Here is a 23,544-nt window from a genome sequence, read left to right on the forward strand (position 1 = left end):
GCATTAATTAATTTAAATTATTTTGGGTTCTTTTAGTTTTTACATGGGCCACAACCAGTAAAATCTTTAATGGGTCTTAATCGGACCACTAGACGGAATTTCTTAACCAAATGATATCTCTATAATATACAAGTAATTATCTTTTGACCTGATTATATCAATTATTTTGATACTGGAAGATTGCTAGTTAATATGGCATAATGTAAATTAAATATTAGATTTTATCAAGTGAAGAATGTAGTTCACTTGACATATATAATTTTTTTTCTTCCAACTTTTGGAGATTTGTTAAATTAGGGAAGAAATTGAAAAGTGGACAAAGAAGATAGGGAAGATGTTGACGTCTTATCCACCCAAGAAAGAAAGATCCGATCAGACCGGTCCCCTTCCCTACTTGTCCCATCTATTCACAGGTCTCTTACCATTTTATTATCTCTTTCCCTTTCTCGAATTTTCTAGGTGGTGGTTAACTACTGGTTTGAAATGCAAAAGTTACACATTAGATTTAGATTCTAGCTATTACGTCTAATCACAATTATACAAATTAACTATGGATATTTGTTCACGCCCTAACAGATATTTATTCACAATTGCATCTATTTATTTGGAATGCAATGAACTATTTAAATTTTCAAAAAGGAGCACTCCTTTATTTCAAACATGAAGACGGTTTTGTTTGATTGTTCCCAAAATGTGCTCTCATATAGTAGTCATAAGTAAACAAGCAAACAATGAAGAAACAAGAGTGAGAGCTCTTTCTGTCTGATACAACTTGAATCAAGTTTTACATTAAACGTTTTAACACGAATACATTACCTTCAAAAACTCTAATAGTGTTCTTCAGATTTTTTTATTTCCATGGAGAATAATAGCAACTTCCCTGCACAAAAAAAATAAGCATAAGACTATGAACTACCAAAATCAACTAGATCCTTGCTACTAAGTTTGCACACAAGAAATTAGAGATGCAAACCTGTCTTAACAAAGCCTTCTAAGCAGCAGCCTGTAGCAACTCCCTTTCAGCACGTTCCCTAATCCTTCTCTCAAGCTCCGGCCTAAAATGTCTTATCAAACCTTGCACAGGCCACGCAGCAGCATCCCCCAACGCACAGATCGTGTGCCCTTCGATCTGTTTGGTCACCTCCTGTAGCATATCAATCTCTTCCAGCTTCGCATTCCCAACTTTCATCCTCTCCATGATCATCCAAAGCCAACCCGTCCCTTCCCTACAAGGTGTACACTGCCCACAGCTCTCATGCTTGTAAACATATCAATGTACGCACCAGCGCCGAAGTGGATATAAACATTGAAGTCATAACCAAAGCCACAAGCATTCTTCTCCAACAGACCAGCCGCATAGGCCTCTCTCCTGGCCTTCTCAAGATTCAAAACCTGAAGGGAAACCAGCACCGTCGCGTCCACGGAGACCAGACCTTTTCATCTCGTCGACGATCCAGTCGGTACCTTTGAGCACCAAGTCTTTGGTCCTGTGCCAGTCACCTCTCTTCATGGCTCCTCTGAGGAAAAGGGTCGTGGAGACCGTAGAGGTTGGTGAAGATCCGGTCTTCGTCCTTGAGACCACCGAAATGAGTCTTTTCCGGTGGTGGTGGTTGTGGTGCTGAATGATCTCAAAGATGGAGCCAGTCTGTTACTTTCCTTCCAAACTGATACTGCTCTCTGCAAGCCAAGGATCACCCTCACAGGGGCCTGTTGCATACAACATAGAGGGTTTATAAAGGACTAGCCACTAGCCGGATTCTTCGGTGTATAAGCAATTGATTTATTTTATATATATTTTACCTTTTGTTTTTGGCTTTAATTATAAAATTATTCGGATGAATTATCGAAACAAAGAATTTTAGACAAATTTGTGGATTTGTGCTAATATTCTTGCTTAATTTAACAAAATTTAGACTAAATTTACCTCGATTTAAACCGTTTTTATAACTATGAATGTAATTCACATCAATGTTATATAATCTTGAAGAAGAACGAGCAGATCAAAATCAAATTCCAAACGACCACACCTAGCTAAATCTATATGAAAGAAATGTCAGCATTTTGCAATTACTCACAGCCAAAATTTGAACCCAAAACAAGAAAAATCAAGTCTTTAATTCCAAAACCCTAACATTTGAGATCGAGTAACCTACAAAATTGAAAACGAAGATCATCAAAATGAAGCTGATTGAATACCATGGACATGAAATTTCCGTGAAGAACTCGGACAAGGTAGACACTGACTTAGCCTTTGTTCCTTCAAGGCCACGCGAATGGGAAGCAGAGGAGGAAGAAGGTTGTAGTTAGCTCGTCTTGACGTTTAACTTTTATGGGCCTTTATCGGGCCTGCCCCAAATACTCTAGTCGGGTTTGTTTTTAACACAGTCCGGTTTGCTTTTACCAGTGTTCTAAAAATACTAGTAGTACTGGCAGATAGACTATAGTCAAAACAATTTTCTTAAAGTTAATATATTAAATAAAACAATAATTTTAGTGTAAATCCACACATTTGTTTTGTTTATTTTTTTCAGAATTAATTTTTATAGTTATAAAAAATAATTAAATCCAAAACTAAAATATCTAATATTAGTGTAATATTTAAAAGTAAATTAATAATTTATTAGCATTTAAGTTTTATCTAATCTTCATAATTTCTAATTCTCTATGAAGCTTAAAATGATTGTATAGTGATTTTTTGAACATTTATTTCGACAAGGTCTATTCGGAATTATTTCAGAACGTTAATTTGACGAATAATTATATTAGAGAAAATGTTAGATTTGTAGTAAGAGAATTGAGAGGAGATGATATGGCTAGTTGGTGAAATATAATTTTTTTTTTATAAGATCGAAATTTTCATGAAGAAAAGCTAACTAAATATAGATATTTTTAATTTTTTTTTTTTTTTGATAATTGAAGAAAGGCCATTAAATATATATCTCGCTTTTAAAAAAAGCCCAACAAATATACCACCGGCATTAGGCCCATCACAATTCTTTTTCCACTTTTGTCTTATTTTGTCGGCGTGCGACCTTTACAATGTAATTAAGGTGATACGCCCCTGTTCTTATCATATCCTGCTACCGATATAAGTAGAAAAACTTATCATACCCTGCTTATAGGTTTGTTTCCACTGATGCTCGCATTGTCAGTTTCGAGAGTCTCTTCTACGATTCAAAATCCCTAATCTCCTTTTTTTTTTTTTTTTCCTCCTTCTCTTTCCTTTCAACTTTATAAATTAAAATTACTTTCCCATCTCCTCTATAAATATTAAATCGAAATCGTCACCCCACAAGTGCTCAAAAGCAAATCCTTAGCCAAAAGGAAAAAAAAAAAAAAAAAAAAACGAAACCCTCTCTCTCTCTCTCTCGCGTTCCCAGATTCTTCGATCTGCGACGAAAACCTATAATCTATCCACAGGTAAACTCCTCTTCACCTCTCGGATTTATTATTATGTTTGTTTCCTTAGGTTGTACGGCTCAATTTTAATTAATTAAATTTTTTTTTTTTTTGTGTGTGTGTGTGTGTCGGAAGATTTGGTTTTGTCTGTTGTTTGTTGCAGATCTCTCTCATTTAATGCATGTGTTTTTTTTTTTGATCTCGGTTTTGCAGTAATGACTTCTCTCAGCAGGGAGCTTGTGTTCCTGATTCTCCAGTTTCTCGACGAAGAGAAATACAAAGACACTGTTCACAGGTTTTTGATTTAATATCCAAATTGGGAATTGAGAAATTAATTAAATTAATGATTTTAAATTTAAATGTTTAATAGATTGGAATTGGAGTCTGGTTATTACTTCAACATGCGTTACTTTGAGGAGCTGGTGAATAATGGTGAGTGGGACGAAGTGGAGAAGTATCTCTCCGGCTTCTCAAAGCTTGAGGATAACAGATACTCCATGAAGATCTTCTTTGAGATCCGCAAGCAAAAGTATCTCGAGGCTTTGGATAAGTAAGCTCTCCTCTTTTGAGTTATTTTAATGTGGTTTGTGTGTGTGTGTGTGTGTGTGTGTGTGTGTGTGTCTCACTGCTTTTTATTCCACAGGCGTGATCGTGCCAAAGCTGTTGACATTTTAGTCAAGGATCTCAAGGTGTTTGCAGGCTTTAACGAAGATCTCTTCAAGGAAATCACCTTGCTTTTGACATTGGATGACTTTAGGTTTGTCCATAACTAACATTGTTTTCCCCATGGATGCTTAGATATGTATTATTGAGATTGTTTAATTTTTTTTTTCTTTCAGAGCCAATGAGCAGCTCTCTAAGTATGGAGATACAAAGTCAGCAAGGGGTGTGATGTTTGGTGAGTTAAAGAAGCTGATTGAGGCTAATCCGCTCTTCCGCGACAAGCTTCAGTTTCCTGTCTTGAAAAGCTCGAGGCTGCGGACACTAATTAACCAAAGGTGTGCTTGACTTTTAGTTTTAATCACATTTGTATGAATGAACTTAAACTTGGGATTTACTGAAATTTTTTTTTTGTAGTTTAAACTGGCAGCATCAGCTGTGTAAGAACCCTAGGCCAAACCCTGACATCAGATCTCTCTTTCTGGACCATACCTGCAACCAACCGAACGGTGCTCGAGCTGCGTCCCCGTCCCCTGGTACAAATCATTTAATGGGCGGTGGTGGTGGTGGTGGTGTTCCTAAGATTGCAGGGTTTCATCCATTGATGGGTGGTGGTGGTGGTGTAAGTGACGAATGATTTATGTTAGCCATTACCAGGAATTGGTTTTTTTTTCCTGTGCTGAAATGTTGGTTGCCACGTGTTTTGGACAGCTGTTTCAGCCTGCTCCAGGAGGACCAGGTGGACTCCCAGCTAATCTTTCGGGATGGATGGCTAACCAATCCGTCGTGCCTCATCCTTCTGCTGCACCTTCAGGTCCTATGGGCTTGGGTTCTCCTAACAACGCAGGTTGTCTATTTATTTGTGAATGCTTTGTGTTATTATATTCATGAGGAAAATAATCAGAAATGGACCTGCCAGCGCTAATATTATCTTAGTATTTCACCTTTATCACATTGGATTCATTTTAACAATTTTATTTCACTTGAAATATTGTTTTAGGAGCTATCTTAAAGCGTCCTCAGACTCCTTCAGGTCCTACTCCAATGGAATATCAAACTGCTGATTCAAACCATGTTTCCAAGAGGTCAAGGCCTTATGGAACCTCAGAGGAGGTACTCATCAATAACTAATCTATCTGTTAAGTATATGAGAGATAGCTTTTCAAGCATTCCTTTTCTCAGGGTGGTTTTTTTTTTTTCAGGGGGGTAATATTCCAGTAAATATTCTGCCAGTTACATACGCTGGCCATCCCCATGGGCATAATAATACATTATCACCTGATGACTTGCCCAAGGTAGTTGTTACAACTCTTGCTCATGGCTCACCTGTCATGAGCATTGACTTCCATCCAATTCAGCAAATTGTACTATTGGGTATGTCCTATGAACGTGCAGATTATGTATTGCCATTTCTTGCTTTTTATTTTATTTTATGGATTAAGGGTGTTGAGAAAAAACATGTTATCATGTCAGTTGGTACAATTGGTGGTGATGTTTACCTGTGGGACCTGGGCGCTCGTCAAAGGATTACGGAGAAGGGTTTTGATGTCTGGAAGCTTGATGCGTGTTCGAAAGAGTTGCAGGTTTGCCTCTCACCATTTTGATACTTTCCCATACTGTCTAGGAAGAAGTGCTTTTAAATGCTCTTGAATTCGTGGACAGGCATCTTTGAACGCTGATGCGTCGGCTTCTGTAAATCATGTGGCGTGGAGTCCTGATGGAACTCTCTTTGGTACAATGCCAACTCTTCTCCAGCAATTTTATTTTCTCTAAGAGCATTGGTTTATTCACAGAATAGAAACAGTCTCTAAACATGAGAAACCTGCACATTGTTTTCATATTTCAGGCGTGGCATACTCAAAAAGCCTTGTGCATATCTATTCCTTTCAGGGCAGTGACATACGAAATCATCTGGAGGTTCGTTTTACCAATTATTCCTTTCATTCATGTCAGTCACGGTGGTTGGTTCGAGCTGTTATGTTCAACATAACTTTACAATTTGGTTCTCTCTTTCCTCTGATTGCAGATTGAAGCTCACACAGGAAGTGTTAGCCATCTTGCCTTTTCATATCCTAACAAACAACTATCTGTTGTCACTTGTGGCGATGACAGAATCATTAAGGTTTGTCTTTCTGACTATCTATATTCTATTGGCACGTTAATTGTTGGGGATGACTTACATGAACTAAAATTATCCAAAGGTTTGGGATGCTGTTACCGGCGAAAAACGGTATACTTTTGAGGGTCATGAAGCTCCTGTGTTCTCTGTTTGTCCTCACTACAAGGAAAATATCCAGGTAACAAGTTTTGTTTCCTTTTGTTGTTGTTGTAACTTACAATCAATCTCATATGGTTGCTATGATTCATTTTTCTTTCATCACATCAAATACCCTTGGATATTATTGTCGCCTGACTGAATGTGGTGTGTATAGATTTTACTTTTTCACTAATGCATTCTAGATCCTATACAGTTTGTCTTCTCAACAGCAGCTGACGGAAAAATAAAAGCTTGGTTGTATGACAATGTGGGTTCAAGAGTTGACTATGATGCGCCTGGCCATTCTTCCACAAGAATGGCATACAGCAGTGATGGAACAAGGTTCATCCACCTTTCTCAGATTCTTAAATATTGACTGTTATCTTATCCTTTTAAACTTAAGTAATTTGAATAACATGCAACAGGTTGTTTTCATGTGGTACAAACAAAGAAGGAGAGTCGTTTTTAGTTGAGTGGAATGAGAGTGAAGGGTCCATAAAAAGAACATATCTCGGCCTGGGACAACGGGCTGCAGGGATTGTGCAGTTTGACACAACCAGGAATAGATTCTTAGCTGCTGGTGATGAGTCGACTATCAAAATTTGGGACATGGACAACACAAATCCTTTGACAACTATTCATGCAGATGGTGGCTTACCGGTAATAATACTCAATGATCGTTGCCTCTTTGCTATTTCCACTACTTCTCTTCGTAGCAGCTAATTGCTCGTGTAAAACCTGCAGGCTTCTCCTTGTGTTAGATTTAATAGGGAAGGAATACTTTTAGCTGTCTCAACCAATGACCATGGTGTTAGAATTCTCGCTACTGATGATGGAATTAGGTTGCTGAGAACAGCGGAAAACCGCTCGTTTGCCCCCGTCATGAAGGTATATTTTCTTGGATATTATCTCTGTGGAGTTTATAGGCATTTTGTTTATACAAAATCTGGTGTGCAGGTTCCTGCAGGTGGTGGTGGTTTTGGTTCTTCAAGTGCAAACGCAGGAATAACTATGGCAGATCGAGCTAACTCTTTTGCAGCTATGGAGGTGAATCAAAGTCTGAATTTGGATGGTATCTTTGTTGTCTATTGAATATCTAGAGTATGACTAAACAGTTTTAATTATTATCAGAACAATGAAGTGCGAACACTAGCGGATGGGAAGCCTAGAATCGCTGATGATTTAGGTGAAAGATCCAGAGCCTGTAAAGTTACAGAGATTACAGAGCCGTCTCAGTGCTGCTCCATGAGGCTCGCTGACAATGTGCCAGTGACGAAGGTATAACTTAGATATATCTTGTAGTAACTGATGTCCTTATTTGTTATGATGGCTGACTCATGTTTTCTATGGCGGGAGTTTCAGGTTTCCAGATTAATTTACACAAACTCTGGATCTGGAGTATTGGCCTTGGCATCTAATGCAGTGCACAAGCTGTGGAAATGGCAGAAGAGCGATCACAATCTGGCTGGAAAGGTCTCCTCTCCTCCTTGATTTAGTTTCCTTGTACATTTTTTGTTTGTTTATGGCTATGATCACTTCTCAAACTATATCCTTCGTTTATTTTCTTCTAGGCAACGGCTAATGCACAACCAGTATTATGGCAACCTGCAAGTGGGATTATGATGACCAATGAGACAAGTGATGCAAACCCTGAAGACGCTATTCCTTGTTTCGCCCTGTCAAAGAATGACTCCTACGTTATGTCAGCGTCAGGAGGGAAAATCTCCTTGTTCAACATGATGACATTCAAGGTGGACTTAACTGTTGTATCTTCCCTTGATAGATTTGAAAATGTTTCATGCTCTAAATGTTTTTGTATTATCTAACCTGTAGACTATGACGACGTTCATGCCTCCACCGCCTGCAGCAACGTTCCTTGCGTTTCATCCTTTGGACAATAATATCATTGCCATTGGCATGGAGGACTCATCTATCCAGATCTACAACGTTCGTACTGACGAGGTATATTATTATCTAGAATAAAATTAAGATAGTTACTTTTTGGGTGTGGTATATAAGTCATGAACTTACAATGACGAGTTGCATGCTTTTTATGCTATAGGTGAAAACCAAGTTGAATGGTCATCAGAACAGGATAACAGGTCTTGCTTTCTCACAGGCTCTCAACATTCTTGTCTCCTCGGGTGCTGATTCACAGGTAAAAGAGTAATTGTGTTGTGAATATTAGCTTCTTTAAGAAGTTATGTAAACTTACATTTTGGTGTTGTGTAGCTGTGCGTTTGGAGCATGGATGGATGGGAGAAGCAAAGCAACAAGTATTTGCAAGTTCAACATGGGAGATCACTGCCGGCTGTTTCAGACACCCGCGTGCAGTTCCATCTCGATCAGATCCATCTGTTGGTTGTCCATGAGACGCAGATAGCCATTTACGATGCTCAAAAACTGGATTGGTGGATGCAGGTAAATCAATAAAAGTTAGAATGTATTGCAAGCAAGATTCGGTATTAAATTTAATTATTTTGCTAATCAATGAAACACAGTGGGTTCGAAAGGAAGCGACAGGTCCAATCACGTCAGCTACATATTCATGTGATAGCCAGTCAATCTTTGTGAGCTTTGAGAATGGTAGCGTCGATGTCCTCACCGCTTCGAATCTGAGGTTGAGATGTCGGATTAACCCAACTGCTTACTTGCCTCCGAACCCAAGGTGAGTAATGGTTTATTCGTTTTAGTTCATTACATAAGTACTAACTTGTGAGGTATTTGAATTAAACATGTGTGGTTTTTGCTTGCAGCTCGAGAGTATATCCGTTAGTGATAGCAGCTCATCCATCGGAGACTAACCAGTTTGCAGTAGGGCTCAATAATGGAGCTGTTCATGTGGTTGAACCATCGGAAACAGAAGGCAAATGGGGAACCTCACCTCCACTCGAGAATGGAGCAGCAGTACCTGACAACTAACCTTTGAAGCTTCCCTTTGTCGCATTTTCTTTTTTATACAATTTACATCATTGACTTGGAAGTTTTGTAGCCTTGCTTGGTATAGTAGGCCTTTTCTCTTTTGATTATACTCAAAAAGATCGAAGTTCTCAAACTTTAAACTCTTTTTTGGGGTAAGAGAACAATTTGGTATTATTGAATATAAAATATAAGGGTTTTTACTTTTTAGTGATAAATCTCTTCAACTAAAGATTTTTCGTAAACAATCTTCCTAATTTAACCCTTCAAATTCTATTCCGTTAGATTTTGTTACCCTTCATTGTTATGTTATTTATAAATCCAAAATTAAATCTCTATATGCTTCAACATTGCTTGGCAAATGCAGAAACTAAATCAATGCATTATTTTACTCCCTCTGTTTCTATCATTTCAGGTTTCGGCATACGGATTAAGGAAACAATTAATTTTGTACATTTCCTATAAAAAAACACTATTACCTATACACCTAACCATATTTCAACCAATAGAAAAATAAATTTTGCATAAAATTAATAAATTTTGCATTGAAAATAAAAAACGACACTTATTTTGTAACAAAAAAAATTCTCTAAAACGACACTTAATATGAAACGGAGGGAGTATTACGTAATATTGATCTTACAATATAAAGGTATAAGTAGTCTGTATTGGCAACAGATAAGTGAGTCCACAGAAGTAAGTAATCATAGAGGCTGCTTTGAAGTTAGCTATACAGAGAGGACTGTGTACACACAAGGTGATGCAGACCTCGGTTATTAAGATCTGTGTGGTGAAGATTTGAAGCTTGCTTTAAAAATCTCAAATCATGGCTCCTAATGATTGTTGGTAATCACAGCTGAGAGTTAATTTCGTTGCAAGAAATAAAGAAAACAGTGTAATTAGGTGCTTAAAACCATTTCAAAGCAAATGTGAGGAACTGCATGCCGTGTCATTTATTCGTGAGAAAACTACATGGCGTTCTTACAAAGCAATGTGGGCCAACTTTTTCATTAACCTATTACCCATTAAAAAGCCTTATTAATGTTTCCTACAAAAAAAAAAAAAAAAAAAATTCCTACAAAACCTTATAAAACACGGTTTGTTACAGCCGTGTAGGGTTACGGTAAGAGCTTGAACCTCCTCTCTCAGCTCCTCTTCGTTTCCATGAATTCCGATGACTCGGGAAACAACAGGGCTTCAAAGAGAGGAAGAGAAGGCAAATTAGCTGTTGATGATAGTGAGCCTCCTGTTAAGAAAACAGCTTCTACTAAGGCTACAGAGACAACAAGGATTGAACATGTCGAAACATCAGATTCTTACTTGTCTAACACAAGGTACGTTTGTTTTTTTTTGCTTTATGAATTGTCTTGCTTCAGAGCTCTTGTAATACTCTTTGTGGTTTTATGTTTTACAGATTTGATCAGTTCCCATTGTCTCCCTTATCTCTAAAAGCATTAGAGGATGCTGGATTTAAGACAATGACTGTTGTGCAAGAGGCTACTCTTCCTATCATTCTCAAAGGTGAACACTTTATCTCGTTAGAGTTGCTTGTAATGCAGAAATATAACACAATATGATTGGTTGAGATGATTTATTAGTAAGAGTTTACTGAAAAAATATTTTCCTTTTTACAAATTTGGGAGCATTTTTCTATGTAATTTTTTTTAAAAAATTAAAGATTTTATGCCAATGTTTCACTTCGCTATGCTCAGGTCCACCAATGATCGGTCTTTCGTAGTCCTCATATTGATGCTTAGTTGATTTTACTCCTATGTTTCTTATTTAACTTAATTGGTTTTCTAGGTAAAGATGTCTTAGCCAAGGCCAAAACAGGCACTGGGAAAACAGTTGCATATTTGGTGAGACATTCTACCCTCTCTAGGTTCATGAATATATGCTGTTCAGTTAGGAGTTTGATTGTTTATTTTCTATTTTCTCAAGCTTCCATCAATTGAAGCTGTTATCAAATCTCCTCCTCCATCAAGCACGGATAAGAAGAAACCTTCAATTATTGTGCTTGTGGTTTGCCCTACTCGGGAACTTGCTTGTCAAGCTGCTGCAGAAGCAAAGACCCTGCTCAAGTATCACTCATCTATTGGTGTTGATGTTGTGATTGGAGGTAAAAAGCTTCGCTCAGAGCAAAGGCGTATGCAAAAACATCCTTGCCGGGTATAATATATTCTTGGGATTAATTTTACCACAAATTTGATACCACTTTTTAAAATTTAATAACCATTTTTTCAAATACTTTAAATTGATGATAAAAATATTAAATTAATTTTTCTAAATCTTTTATGAATATGTAATAATCACATGTTTGAACATTATCAGATTCTTGTGGCTACACCTGGAAGGCTCATAGACCATATAGACAACACTCCTGGATTTGCAAGAAGGTTGAGAGGTGTGAAAGTCCTTGTGCTTGATGAAGCAGATCATCTCTTGGACATGGGTTTCCGAAGGGACGTTGAGAGGATCATCTCCGCTGTTCCTAAGAAGAGACAAACATTTTTGTTTTCTGCCACGGTGCCTGAAGAGGTATGCTTCGTTTGCTTGCACAATAAGGCTCTCGCTTTTGGGTTATCATCTTGATCTTTTTTTTTTTGGGTGCCAAGGTCCGCCAAATATGCCATGTTGCTTTGAAACAAGATCATGAGTTCGTCAATTGTGTTCAAGAGGGTAGTGATGAGACACATCAAAAGGTAAAAGTTTGCTCTTTAAGCTCATTTGAAAAGAGTTGCCTGCCGTATAACATTGTTAGCCATGCGCTATTCGGTTCTAGAGATTTAGTATCCATTCGAGTATTTAAAAAATTTGGTTCAGTTCTAGTTAGGTTTTTCGATTCTCGGTTGGGTTCGGTAACAATGTTAGGTTTCTCATGTCTGTTTTATCTCCCAGGTCACACAAATGTACATGATAGCATCACTGGATAGACATTTCTCCCTCATATATATGCTCCTTAAAAGACACATTGCAGATAATGTGGACTATAAGGTAAAAAATTGTTCCTCTAGACACAAAATGTATTTCTGAACTATAACACAACTCCTTGTTGTTGCAGGTGATTATTTTCTGTACAACTGCTATGGTTACAAGAATGGTGGCTGATTTGCTTGGTCAGCTAAGCCTGAACGTTAGAGAGATCCATTCTAGAAAACCACAGGGTTACAGAACCAGAGTTTCTGATGAGTTTCGCAAGTCCAAGAGTATTATCCTCGTTACATCGGATGTATCTGCTCGTGGTCTAGATTACCCTGATGTTTCACTAGTCGTACAAGTAAGTCATACCGTATTTTCCCCATATCATGGAACTTACCGTTAGAGCCGGATCTGAGATTTTAGAGGCTATAAACATTTTTTTAAGAACTTTAATACAAAAATTTTCATAATTTAGGGGTCTATCCCTATATTAAAAACTTCTAAAAAATTTTGGGGACCGAAGCCAATGTTTTACGCGGTTGGGCCCAAATCCGGCCATGCTCACCGCAACTACAAAGTTCAGCGTTTTAACTGAAGTTATTGTTGTGTACATGTTGCTTTTGCAGATGGGATTACCATTAGACAGGAAACAATACATACATAGACTTGGCAGAACTAGCCGGGAAGACAAGGAAGGGGAAGGTGTACTATTGTTAGCACCTTGGGAAGAGTACTTTCTGTCATCTGTAAAAGACTTGCCCATCACCAAGGCTTCTTTGCCTCAGACAGATCCTGAGGCAGTGAAAAAAGTAAGCATGAATTTGTTACTCTACTGAACTTGGCAATCCTTATTATAATATATACAAACCGCTTGAAGTAAAAAGCTAAGATTATTCTATAGTATGAGACTCTAGTTTTGGTGCTGATGGGTTGTTATTACATTCAGGTAAAGAAGGCGCTTAGACAAGTTGACATGAAGAACAAGGAGGCGGCTTATCAGGCGTGGTTGGGTTACTACACATCTCAGAAGAAGATTGCAAGGGACACGACTAGACTGGTGGAGTTAGCCAATGAGTTTAGTCGCAGTATGGGACTCAGCATCCCTCCAGCTATTCCTGTAAACGTTCTTGACAAGATGGGTCTCAAAAACGTTCCTGGTCTTAGGGTCGCTCCTGGTTCTTAATAGTATGTTTTGTTTCAAAACTTTTATTTCTTTTTTTGATGTGTGATCTCTTGTTACTCTTGCAAACGCTTAAATTTTCTGATTATTAAAAAAAAAAAATCTATAAAGTTCGTTGTTTTGAAATTTAAATACATACAGAAAACATGATTAGGTGAAAGCAAGCAAGATTGCATTAGGTGAAAATAGTTTATTACAAAGGGATCAAATGAAATATAATGTAATGGATCTTTTTATCGAGTGGTGTTACAAAACCTCCTTTTCAAGTTTGAGGACGGCCATGAAAGCTTCTTGAGGTACATCAACTCTACCTATGGCTTTCATTCTCTTCTTGCCTGCCGCTTGCTTCTTAAGAAGCTTCTTCTTCCGAGAAATATCTCCACCTGAACCAATCATAGTAACAAGTTCAGAGATGGCTATGTGGGAACAAAAACACATTAAAGGAGCCATGTAAGCAGGGAATGTGTACTTACCATAACATTTGGCCAAAACATCCTTCCTGATAGCTGAGAGAGCTTCACTAGCAATCACTTTTGATCCTATACAAGCCTGTACGTTTATATGTTTATGTCAAAACAGCTTCCACAGTTTTTATATTCTAGGGGGGAATCGTCTGATTTATAAAAGATTAAATGTAAATATTACCTGGATGGGCACTTTAAACATTTGTCTCGGAATAAGCTCTTTGAGTTTTTGAGTCAATGCTCTCCCAACAGAATATGCCTGGAAAGAATAGTTCAAAATGATTTAACAGTAGTGCTAAATACTGGGAGATGTACTAATCTAAACACTAAGAACTTCAAGCAAATAGGAACAGTTTATAAAAGCTTTACAGTTCACAAATTTCAGATTAATAAACTATAATAACCAACCTTGTCTCTGTGTACAATTGTTGACAAAGGTTCCACCAGTTCAGCATTAATCAGAATATCGAGTTTTATTAGATCGCTTTCCCTGTACCTGCATACGTATTACAAGAATTGAAGATGCTAAGAAATCATCACTAAGAGATGATTTGTGAAATAAGTTAGTGGAACTAACCCAATAACTGAGTATTCCATGCTAGCATATCCCTTGGTCCTGGACTTTAACTGATCAAAGAAATCTCCCACCATCTGCAAAATAACGAGAAGATTGGTTTACATAATCAAGACAGGCATATACCTAACCTTTCATAGTGATAATCTGAAACAGTGCAAATACAAAACCTCACCTCTGCAAGGGGTAACTCATAGAGGAGAGAAGCTCTATTCTCAGCTATATATTTCATTTCTTTGAACTCCCCTCTCCTATCTTGAGCCAGCTCCATAAGCGCACCGATGTAGTCTTTTGGTGTAAGCAACTCAATCTGTATAAATACCATTTTTGCAGTTAAGTTTATGTAAATTCTAAGAAACCTGTCATGTGAATATATCAGCAAAACGTAACCTTAACATATGGTTCTTCAACTGATTTCCTTAGCCCAGGTTGTGGAAGGAGAGATGGGTTTGAGCACATAGTCTGCAGAAAACATCAATTTAAATATGGTAGTAAGGACACAAGGATGTAGTTTCCAGAGAAGAACAATAATCAAAAAGTGAAAGGATCAAGAGGAAATTACAGTATCACCATTTACAGTGTGCACTTTATACACAACACTTGGAGCAGTGGTGATAAGATTTAAGTTATATTCTCTCTCTAGCCTTTCCTGCAAAGAAGATTAACTAGAGCATAAGCATCAAAGCATGCTATATTTCACTCTGAGGACTTCCACAAGCATGTCTGACCTGCACAATTTCCATGTGGAGAAGACCCAAGAAACCACATCTAAAGCCAAAACCCATGGCACTTGAAGTCTCTGGCTCAAACTGCAGGATAAACAACCAAAGTTGAGAACACACCCCAAATGAATCTCAGCTAATATCATTGACAAAGATAAATATTATATTCTGTAAGTTCACTTTGCTAATAATACCTTCAAAGCGGCATCATTGAGTTGCAGTTTCTCCAACGCATCTCGAAGATCCGGGAACCTGTCATCATCAGAAGATATGTTTAAAAAAAATTGCAAAAATAAAAACAAAAGTTAGCAAATGAACAAAAGAAAAACTCAGTACTGGTCAGCGTCAACTGGAAACAAGCCACAGAACACCATAGGAGTAGCTTCCTCGTAACCGGGTAAAGAGCTTTCAGCCTTTCTGCTAAAGTTTGTTATTGTGTCTCCTACCCTGGCATCTGCAACCGATCTTATAGAAGCAGAGATGTACCCCACCTGTAGTTAATAACACTTATCGTTTAAAAATATGTGACAAGGGAATGTAAGTGAATCAAACAAAATACAAATTATGTTTAAAAGAGTTACACTACCTCACCAGCATATAACTCATCCACTTGAATTTGATTTGGAGATAGAACGCCTATTTCATCTGCGAAATAGTCCTGGACATTGATGCAATTTTGAGACCATTAGATATTAATGAACACACAAGAAAGCATTATGCGTTCTTAGTTATTGCAAATGTAAAGCTATCTTTAATCAAATGGAAACCTTTCCGCTTGCCATGAATAGAATCCTGTCGCCTTTCTTCACTTTCCCATCGATAACTCGGAAGTATACGATGACACCACGGTATGGATCATAGTAACTGTAAACACATGTATCGTTGAAGAATAGTATTAGTAGTTAACATGTAAAAACACTATATAATTGTTAACTAATCAAGACAAAAAAAAAAGTGAATACTTCAAACTCATTATATAACTATACAACTTAGACTCTATGCTTTTGCCTTCTAGGGATAAGTGCAAACCTGTCAAAAATTAAGGCTCTGAAGGGTTTATCTGCAGTTTCAGGAGGTGGAGGTATCCTTTCAACAATTGCATTCAATATCTCCGTTATACCAATTCCTTCCTGTATATGTATGCCCCCAAAAATGTAAATGAATGGATAGAGAGTTATACCTTGATGTATCATAATAGCAAAATGATTTTTAAAAATTCTAACCTTTGCCGAGCAGAGTATTGCTTTGCTACAGTCCAACCCAATAACCTACAAACAACCAGCAAAGTTAAATGTCTAACAGAAGCCTGGAACCTAGTTAAATGTACTGATAACATTTTGACAACAGCAACATTATAGACTGAGAAGTGTTTTAGTAAACACCAAAAAAGAGAATCACTAACCTCCTCAATCTCCCTGAGAACTTGCTCTGGCTCAGCGCCTGGAAGGTCAATCTTATTCACAACCTGCACGAAGAAGTAGAGTTTGTTTGCTTTAAACTCTGGCATACACACCAAATCGTTGGACAGGAATTTTTTAAAAAAAAAAACACATTGCATTATTGTTCCCGGAATTGTCATGAATCAGATTCAAAAAAACTACCAAATTTTAAATGATATTATCATTTTATCCTAGATTAGCTACTTTTTTTCTTCATTAAACATCTTCTATGTACTTCTGAAGTGATGCTAGCTATTTTTAAGACATGTTAGCCTATATGAAAGTTTAACTTATTGTGGACTTCTATCAATAAAATAGAGCATTGACGTCACTGAATGATCTACAAATGGTGACCAAACGATGATGAATAAGCACCAAAATATACTCACAGGAATGATTTCGAGGTTGTTCTCTAGAGCCAAATAAACGTTGGCCAGTGTTTGCGCTTCCACACCCTAAACACCACATATTAAGGGAAAAGTAACTTAGAAACTTTTGTACTAATGTAAACTGGTCACAAAAAAAAAAAAGACTGCATCACATATTCACCAAGCGAACAAAACAGCTAAAGCAAATACAGATTCAAGGAGAAATAATCACCTGAGATGCATCCACAACAAGAAGAGCACCCTCACACGCCGCAAGAGACCGAGAAACCTATTAAACAAAAACCAAACTAAACACTGTATCCACCTTCATAAAAAAAACTTAACCTTTAAGGCTAAGCTTTAAACGTTACCTCGTAAGAGAAATCAACATGACCAGGAGTATCAATCAAGTTGAGGCAATAAGGTGTATCCTCATAAACATAACGCATTCTAGCTGCCTGCACCACACCACAAACAAAAGGTTTACAAAAAGTCAGAATCTTTAATTTCTCAATTGATAGAAAACAAAAAAAAAACTAATTACAAAGAACCTGAAGCTTGATGGTGATGCCTCGTTCACGTTCTAAATCCATATTATCAAGAAACTGCTCCTTCATATCTCTGTTCTGAACCGTACCAGTCACCTGAAGCAACTTATCCGCCAACGTGGACTTCCCATGATCAATATGCGCTATGATACTAAAGTTCCTTACTTTCGATATCGGAACCTGCAAATTTTCAAAAAGATCCGATTTTTAAATCAGAATTTGCCAAACATAGACGTATAGGTTCGTTATCTGACCTTCAGAAGACGGTCTTGGCCGGAGCGGGCGGAGAGGTTGCTCTGACTCTGAGGCTGAGTTCCGGCTGTGGCCTGGCAAAGTATGTGTAGCTTCCGGTTAGAGTGGCGGTGGAAGGTGGAGATGGGAAGGGTGGAGAGACGGCGGAGAGGAGATGAAGTGGAAGGAGTTAAGGATGAGAAGAAGGTTGGAGGAGATAAGTCCATAGCATAAGCCATGGCCATGGGGCACTCTGTGTGGCTCTTCAGACCTCTTCTTATGGTTTTGTGAGAGTTTTTTTCTTTTGTCTGAAGGATTCTGAACCACAGGATATCCGGATCAGACCAGAGACGATCCGACCCGAGGCAGACCAAAAACTAAACGAAACAACTCAGTAAAACCTTTGTCAACTAGGATGTTAGGTTTGGTTTTGGTTTAGTTTTTGATTTTTTGGTTCTGTAAATATACAAACGGTTCGGTTATTTATGAGATTTGGTTTAACTTTGGTACAACTATTTTGATTTTCAGTACGTTTTGGATAACAATATTAAAAGTTTACTTAATATCCTATAAAATTTCGGATCAATTCAATTTTGATTAAGTTATATTCATTCCGTGTTCACGAAAGTAAGATTTTTTAAAGTTTCCACGTTTATTAAGAATATAATAAATGTTTACAATTTAATTTATAATTTATTTTTTCAATACACTTTCCTATAACTATTCACCAATAAGATTTAATCAATTCAAATATTCACAATTAATGTTTTTAAAAATATACAAAAGTACTTTAAAAATATAGAAAATTTATTTTGTTAGAACAAAATAGGGTTTCAAGAAAAGAATTTTAAAAAGTTTTTTTTGTTCAAACTTCTTGTGCTATGAATGATTCTTCTGTTTCAAGATTGTTGTTGAACCAATGATCAAGCACTTTGGCAATAATATGAGACTTTTTATTTCAGTGACGAGTTGATTAAGACTTTTTTATTTCAGTGATGTGAGTTGATTAATGTTTTTAATCATTGTCATAAGAGGGATCTTCACATGCCTTAAGACTTGGTTTAATCAAAATATTACTAATGTAGAATCATTGTTATCTTTTGCCTTCCTTTCATCATGTAATATTATTTCTATGTGTCACCTTTTAGAAAAAAAAAAACCGACTTTTATATAACTACATCTATTATCAAAAACTCTAGTCACGTTATAATTTTCTCTGCCATAAACAGTTACCACTTTCTCTTTCCAATCGGTTTTTATTTCCAACAATTAAATAATATTGATTTACAAACAAAAATTATGCCCACGACAATTAGTTCCAGAACAATATACATGATGATAATAATCAAATTAAAGTTGTCAACAAAAATATACCCACTCTCGAAAAAGTCGGGTTAGAATCTAGTTGTCCCTTTGGAAAGAAAAGTCTAAACATTTCCGCAGTTTTGGTTTTTTTTTTCTTCCTATAAATAAGAAGCGTGAGAAAAAGGCAAAGATTCGGTTTTTACTTCAGAAAAATGTCGTGGTAATAAGAGAAGAAGATTTGACCAAACCATCTGTCTCTTTTTAACTTTGAGATAAAAAGAAAAAGTTTTTGACTTTTCTTCGTTATCAAACTGCTTTGGCTTGGCTTCAATTTAATGGTGGCCCAATCGGTCTGTTGTTGAATGAATCTTTTTTTCTTTTTTTTTTTTATTCATTCATACTACTACTACTACTCTCCGGGGCCTTGACTTTCTTTTCTTTTTAACATTTATTCTTTCTCGTGTTCCTCCTTCCTTCTACTTGCTTTTGTCTTTTTGTCCTTTCACTGTTCCCTCTGTCGTGAATCCCAAGCTCGCAACTTTTGACGTCTTTTCCTCTTCTGGGTAAGCTCTTCTTCTTCCTGTTCATCTGCTAAAAATCCGATCTTGCTGCTGCTTAGTTCTATGGAGAGAGAGAAAGAGAGGGGCTTGCACAGTGTTTGACCTAAAGGCGTGAAAACAGCTTTGTCTTGATGTGTTTTCAAGCTTTGACGAATCGGTTACCATTGCCCTAAGGCGATTGCAATGTCTTGACACGGTTTTGTCTGAAAGATTATGTTTCCCTTTTGAGTCTTTGATCTGACTTTTTTTTCTTTTTACTTGTCCTTTCCGGCAGGTTATTATTACCCTCAAAGTCTCGAGATTTTTCTTAACTCGGTGGCATGATCTTCCAGACAGTCTTAGCTTGAGGTCTTAAGGAAAAGTTATGGGGAGTTTTTGCTCTAAGAGCCTGGGAATCAACTTTGGCAGTGAGTACTCAGGTTCAAGCGTAGCTGATGATATACGAGAACACGATTTTGGCTACCAACAACAACAACCGCCTGGTCAAAACTGTTTAATGGGTCCTCCTGGTACAAGACAGTGTATGGTCAAAGACGCTAAAGAACAACCAACTCAGCTGAAAGATATGTTCTCCTTCCGAGAAAGAGAAGCTGAAGATATCTACGATGGGATTCCGAGGTTGCCATCGTCTCAGAAACTCCGGCCTGTAAAATCTACTCAAACTGCTGTTTCAAAGGTTAGTTTGGACGAATTAGGATCGGGTTGGATGGGTTGGATGGTATATCGGGGGCTCTGATACTATATTAAGTTAGATGAGCTTTCCAACCTGGTGATAAGTGGATTGGTCCATTTATCTTATATATTACTTTTAACTCGAGACTTGTCTCTAATACTTCCAATCTAAAACCAACTGGCGATAAGCAGATTGGTCTATTTATCTTATATATTAATTTTACTTCTAACTTTCAGTGGGAGAGATTTTGTCTCTAATACTTCCAATCTAAAACCAACTGGCGATAAGCAGATTGGTCTATTTATCTTATATATTAATTTTACTTCTAACTTTCAGTGGGAGAGATTTTGTCTCTAATACTTCCAATCTAAAACCAACTGGCGATAAGCAGATTGGTCTATTTATCTTATATATTAATTTTACTTCTAACTTTCAGTGGGAGAGATTTTGTCTCTAATACTTCCAATCTAAAACCAACTGGTGATAAGTGGATTGGTGTATATATCTTATATATTACTTTTACTTCCAATTTTCGGTGTGTGAGATTTTGTCTCTAATACTTAATAAATGCAAGTGTCTCTTGAGTGTCTTGAGAACAAAACAAATCCAAAATTTGCTATATTGTGGTCAGGTTACAGAGGTAGGGAGAGCGGGGTTAGGTAAAGCAAAGGATGTGTTGGATACACTTGGGAGTAGCATGACTGATCTCAGCAGCGGTGGTTTTACTTCTGGAGTTGCAACTAAAGGAAATGAGCTTGGGATCTTAGCCTTTGAAGTAGCAAACACAATTGTCAAAAGCTCAAATCTCATTGAATCGCTTAAAAAGAAGAACATCACGCATTTGAAAGAAACTGTGCTTTATTCCGAAGGTGTTAAGAATCTTGTCTCTAGTGATTTTGATGAACTTCTCAGGCTAGTTGCTTCTGATAAGAGGTGAAAAATTCAAAGTCATAGACTGCTTTGTTAGCTCTTTTAAAAAAACTTTGCAAGATAGTTAAAACTTGTTGTGTGTTGCAGGCAGGAGTTGCAAGTGTTCTCAGGAGAAGTGGTTCGGTTTGGAAACAGATCCAAAGACTTCCAGTGGCATAATTTGCAGCGCTACTTTGACAAGTAACTCTTTGTGAATGAGATTATGTCCAGCTTTGTGTGTTTGTAGTTGTTTAATTTTTTTTTTCTTGGTTCTCAGGATCATCAAAGAGTTAACCCCTCAAAGGCAGTTGAATGAAGACGCTGTCTTAGTTGTTGATCAACTGATGGGTCTAGTTCAGTATACTTCTGTGAGTGAATACTCTCTAAAATTAGAAACTCGAAAATCATGTAGAGTTCTTCTTGCTACTTTAGTAGCTATGTGTCATATTAAAATGTCACTCAGACATGTCTCTTTTTGGTTCAGGAACTGTACCAAGAACTGCAAGTACTGGATAGATTGGAGAAAGACTATGAGCAAAAGCGCCGAGAAGAAGAGAACTCAGCTAGCAGCAGTAAGGGTAAACTATCAAAGACTACTTCCCTTGCCTGCTTTATTAGATTTTGAAACATCGTTTTGGTAACAATCCTCTCTCTTAAACATAGGTGATGGCCTTGCACTCTTAAAAACGGAGCTCAAGTCCCAGAGAAAGGTAGTGAAAAGCTTAAAGAAAAAGTCCTTGTGGTCAAGAGGTCATGAAGAGGTACCAGCTTCTTTGTCATTTAACATAGCCAAATCCTTGCTCCAAACAAATACCATTTCATAAACTAAACTAAAGCCAAAACTAGCTCTCTTGGTTGCAAAATTGAAATAGATTATTGTGATGTGTTATTTGTATTAACAGGTGATGGAGAAGCTAGTAGACATTGTTCATTTCTTGTTACTAGAGATTCATAATATCTTTGGTGGTGCTGGTATGTAAGTTCCTCCTTTATGTACTAACCACCATGTGCTACTCAGCATGTATCTAAAGCTTTTTTTGAATGTTTCTCTTATACTCAGATGATCAACCAACGAAGAAAGGAGCAACGGATCATGATAGAAGATTGGGACCTGCTGGTCTTGCTTTACACTATGCAAATATAATTATGCAGATTGATACACTTGTGAGTGCTCAAAAGCATAGCATTGCTTCATTTGGTTTTGTTGGTTCTAAGTGTATTCTAATGTGTGTGTTTTGATGTGTATAGGTCGCTCGTGCAAGCTCTATAACTTCAAATGCAAGGGACTCTCTATACCAAAGCTTGCCACCTGATATAAAACTGGCTCTCCGTTCCAAGATTAAGTCCTTCAGTGTCGATAAAGAGGTAAATGTCTTCTTGTTTACACTCTGAAGAATGTGTTCTTTTGGCCATTCTCTTAATTTATGTTTCTCCTTGCAGCTTTCAGTTACACAAATTAAGGATGAGATGGAGAGGACACTGCATTGGCTTGTCCCTATTGCAGCCAACACAACCAAGTAAGAAACCTGACCCTTCTTTCGTTACCATGACTTAACATTATGGCTAAAGATTGTTGAATGGGTTCATTGCAGAGCTCATCATGGTTTTGGTTGGGTTGGAGAGTGGGCAAACACAGGGTGAGTGGTTGAATTAAATGAGACACTACAACTGCTCTCTTCTTGCATGTTTTTTACAATGTTTTTGTTGTTGTTTAATCTTTTCAGGAGTGACTTCACTAGTAAGCCTAGTGGTGGAGAGATACTACGCATCGAAACACTCTACCACGCTAGTAAAGAAAAGACAGAGATCTACATTCTCGGACAGATCATTTGGTTACAACACTTGGTTACAAAAGCAAAGAGTGAAGCACGAGGAGGTCCTAGGCTTTCTTCTATCAAGTCTAGGAACCAGCAATTGGTATCTGAACCACTCAGTGTCACGTTAGTAACTGATGAGGAACAAAAGATGTTAGAAGAGGCGAGCAAGAGGAAGAAGAGAGGCACTCCATGTGTTAGCAAGAGTCATGATTTTGATTCTGAGTACTCGCGTGTGAGGAAGTGGGACCCTCTGAGCAGAAGCAGTGAGTATTTTCGTGGAGTGAGAAGAAGCAAATCAGCTGCTGTGATGAAGAGGTTTTCTTCTGGTTACCCACTTCTTGATTTTGTTATCGATAAGGAGAAAGCGTTGGATGTTATTGATCGTGTTGATGTGCCGAGAGATTACAGAGCGTTGTTGAAAGAAGGTAGCCTAAGCTTCTAGTGGAGAGTGGTGCTTTGTGCACCAAACCAGCTTCTGATTCACGTGTTTGGTTGTATATAGGAAGAGCATAAGAGAATGCTATGGAAGAAGCTGTTTGTGTGATGCGTTGTTAGATCATTTACAATATTTCAATTCAATATAGTGACACTTTTTAGAAA

At 37.4% G+C, this 23,544-nt stretch overlaps 4 protein-coding genes and 1 long non-coding RNA gene across 8 annotated transcripts; 3 read left to right on the top strand and 2 right to left on the bottom strand.

Moving 5' to 3' along the window:
* Positions 1–638: 638 nt before the first annotated feature.
* On the bottom strand, positions 639–2,306 carry LOC106325567. The gene is made up of 3 exons (XR_001266939.1): positions 2,197–2,306; positions 974–1,707; positions 639–880 (listed from the first exon to the last, which is right to left on the bottom strand). It is a non-coding gene; the product is annotated as an uncharacterized LOC106325567 (long non-coding RNA).
* A 910-nt stretch (positions 2,307–3,216) lies between these two features.
* On the top strand, positions 3,217–9,445 carry LOC106327375 (topless-related protein 4-like). Of its 2 annotated transcripts, none has more exons than XM_013765516.1 (26): positions 3,217–3,420; positions 3,613–3,694; positions 3,770–3,949; positions 4,043–4,156; positions 4,239–4,397; positions 4,477–4,633; positions 4,771–4,906; positions 5,060–5,172; positions 5,262–5,433; positions 5,533–5,642; positions 5,722–5,791; positions 5,906–5,976; positions 6,086–6,181; positions 6,261–6,356; positions 6,531–6,658; positions 6,742–6,976; positions 7,061–7,204; positions 7,274–7,363; positions 7,448–7,594; positions 7,679–7,789; positions 7,888–8,067; positions 8,150–8,278; positions 8,379–8,474; positions 8,549–8,737; positions 8,818–8,984; positions 9,073–9,445. In XM_013765516.1, exons 2-26 carry the CDS (start codon positions 3,615–3,617, stop codon positions 9,236–9,238), a joined length of 3,336 nt encoding a protein of 1,111 aa, XP_013620970.1. In that variant the 5' UTR covers positions 3,217–3,420; positions 3,613–3,614; the 3' UTR covers positions 9,239–9,445. The 2 variants fall into 2 exon arrangements, with proteins under 2 accessions (XP_013620970.1, XP_013620969.1); XM_013765515.1 differs by having other exon boundaries at positions 3,218–3,420; positions 4,477–4,681.
* Positions 9,446–10,207: 762 nt separating this feature from the next.
* Positions 10,208–13,397, top strand: LOC106323151 (DEAD-box ATP-dependent RNA helicase 25-like). The gene is made up of 11 exons (XM_013761311.1): positions 10,208–10,228; positions 10,352–10,569; positions 10,650–10,756; positions 11,039–11,094; positions 11,177–11,404; positions 11,567–11,773; positions 11,851–11,937; positions 12,134–12,229; positions 12,297–12,512; positions 12,781–12,963; positions 13,101–13,397. The coding sequence occupies exons 1-11, from the start codon at positions 10,208–10,210 to the stop codon at positions 13,335–13,337; spliced, it is 1,656 nt and encodes a 551-aa protein (XP_013616765.1). The 3' UTR covers positions 13,338–13,397.
* Positions 13,398–13,484: 87 nt separating this feature from the next.
* Positions 13,485–17,980, bottom strand: LOC106327591 (translation factor GUF1 homolog, chloroplastic). The gene is made up of 21 exons (XM_013765769.1): positions 17,704–17,980; positions 17,453–17,629; positions 17,273–17,359; positions 17,134–17,190; positions 16,923–16,988; positions 16,497–16,559; positions 16,318–16,362; positions 16,124–16,224; positions 15,862–15,958; positions 15,681–15,752; positions 15,431–15,585; positions 15,289–15,346; positions 15,101–15,181; positions 14,935–15,021; positions 14,763–14,834; positions 14,548–14,682; positions 14,376–14,449; positions 14,207–14,294; positions 13,980–14,057; positions 13,808–13,883; positions 13,485–13,717 (listed from the first exon to the last, which is right to left on the bottom strand). The coding sequence occupies exons 1-21, from the start codon at positions 17,923–17,925 to the stop codon at positions 13,581–13,583; spliced, it is 2,028 nt and encodes a 675-aa protein (XP_013621223.1). The 5' UTR covers positions 17,926–17,980; the 3' UTR covers positions 13,485–13,580.
* Positions 17,981–19,386: 1,406 nt separating this feature from the next.
* Positions 19,387–23,544, top strand: LOC106327127. Of its 3 annotated transcripts, none has more exons than XM_013765190.1 (13): positions 19,387–19,548; positions 19,820–20,221; positions 20,850–21,151; positions 21,236–21,328; positions 21,405–21,495; positions 21,612–21,705; positions 21,791–21,888; positions 22,030–22,099; positions 22,188–22,291; positions 22,376–22,492; positions 22,568–22,644; positions 22,720–22,764; positions 22,852–23,544. In XM_013765190.1, the coding sequence occupies exons 2-13, from the start codon at positions 19,910–19,912 to the stop codon at positions 23,384–23,386; spliced, it is 1,938 nt and encodes a 645-aa protein (XP_013620644.1). In that variant the 5' UTR covers positions 19,387–19,548; positions 19,820–19,909; the 3' UTR covers positions 23,387–23,544. The 3 variants fall into 3 exon arrangements, with proteins under 3 accessions (XP_013620644.1, XP_013620645.1, XP_013620646.1); XM_013765191.1 differs by having other exon boundaries at positions 19,420–19,730; XM_013765192.1 differs by having other exon boundaries at positions 19,534–19,741.

The sequence above is a fragment of the Brassica oleracea genome, chromosome C2 (genome assembly GCF_000695525.1).
Source record: "Brassica oleracea var. oleracea cultivar TO1000 chromosome C2, BOL, whole genome shotgun sequence".
NCBI lineage: Eukaryota > Viridiplantae > Streptophyta > Magnoliopsida > Brassicales > Brassicaceae > Brassica > Brassica oleracea.

Bases quoted from the DNA above. Each gene is read 5' to 3' on its own strand.
- LOC106327127 (XM_013765190.1), top strand. From the start codon at position 19,910: ATGGGGAGTTTTTGCTCTAAGAGCCTGGGAATCAACTTTGGCAGTGAG. The intron at 20,222-20,849 runs GTTAGTTTGGAC...TATTGTGGTCAG, and splicing joins CTCAAACTGCTGTTTCAAAG to GTTACAGAGGTAGGGAGAGC. The intron at 22,645-22,719 runs GTAAGAAACCTG...GGTTCATTGCAG, and splicing joins ATTGCAGCCAACACAACCAA to AGCTCATCATGGTTTTGGTT.
- LOC106327591 (XM_013765769.1), bottom strand. From the start codon at position 17,925: ATGGCCATGGCTTATGCTATGGACTTATCTCCTCCAACCTTCTTCTCA. The intron at 15,586-15,680 runs GTAGTGTAACTC...TATTAACTACAG, and splicing joins ATGAGTTATATGCTGGTGAG to GTGGGGTACATCTCTGCTTC. The intron at 14,835-14,934 runs GTAATTTCCTCT...TGTTTTCTGCAG, and splicing joins ACACTGTAAATGGTGATACT to ACTATGTGCTCAAACCCATC.
- LOC106323151 (XM_013761311.1), top strand. From the start codon at position 10,208: ATGGCGTTCTTACAAAGCAAT. The intron at 11,938-12,133 runs GTAAAAGTTTGC...TTTATCTCCCAG, and splicing joins GTGATGAGACACATCAAAAG to GTCACACAAATGTACATGAT. The intron at 12,230-12,296 runs GTAAAAAATTGT...TTGTTGTTGCAG, and splicing joins CAGATAATGTGGACTATAAG to GTGATTATTTTCTGTACAAC.
- LOC106327375 (XM_013765515.1), top strand. From the start codon at position 3,615: ATGACTTCTCTCAGCAGGGAGCTTGTGTTCCTGATTCTCCAGTTTCTC. The intron at 3,950-4,042 runs GTAAGCTCTCCT...TTTATTCCACAG, and splicing joins TATCTCGAGGCTTTGGATAA to GCGTGATCGTGCCAAAGCTG. The intron at 7,595-7,678 runs GTATAACTTAGA...CGGGAGTTTCAG, and splicing joins ACAATGTGCCAGTGACGAAG to GTTTCCAGATTAATTTACAC.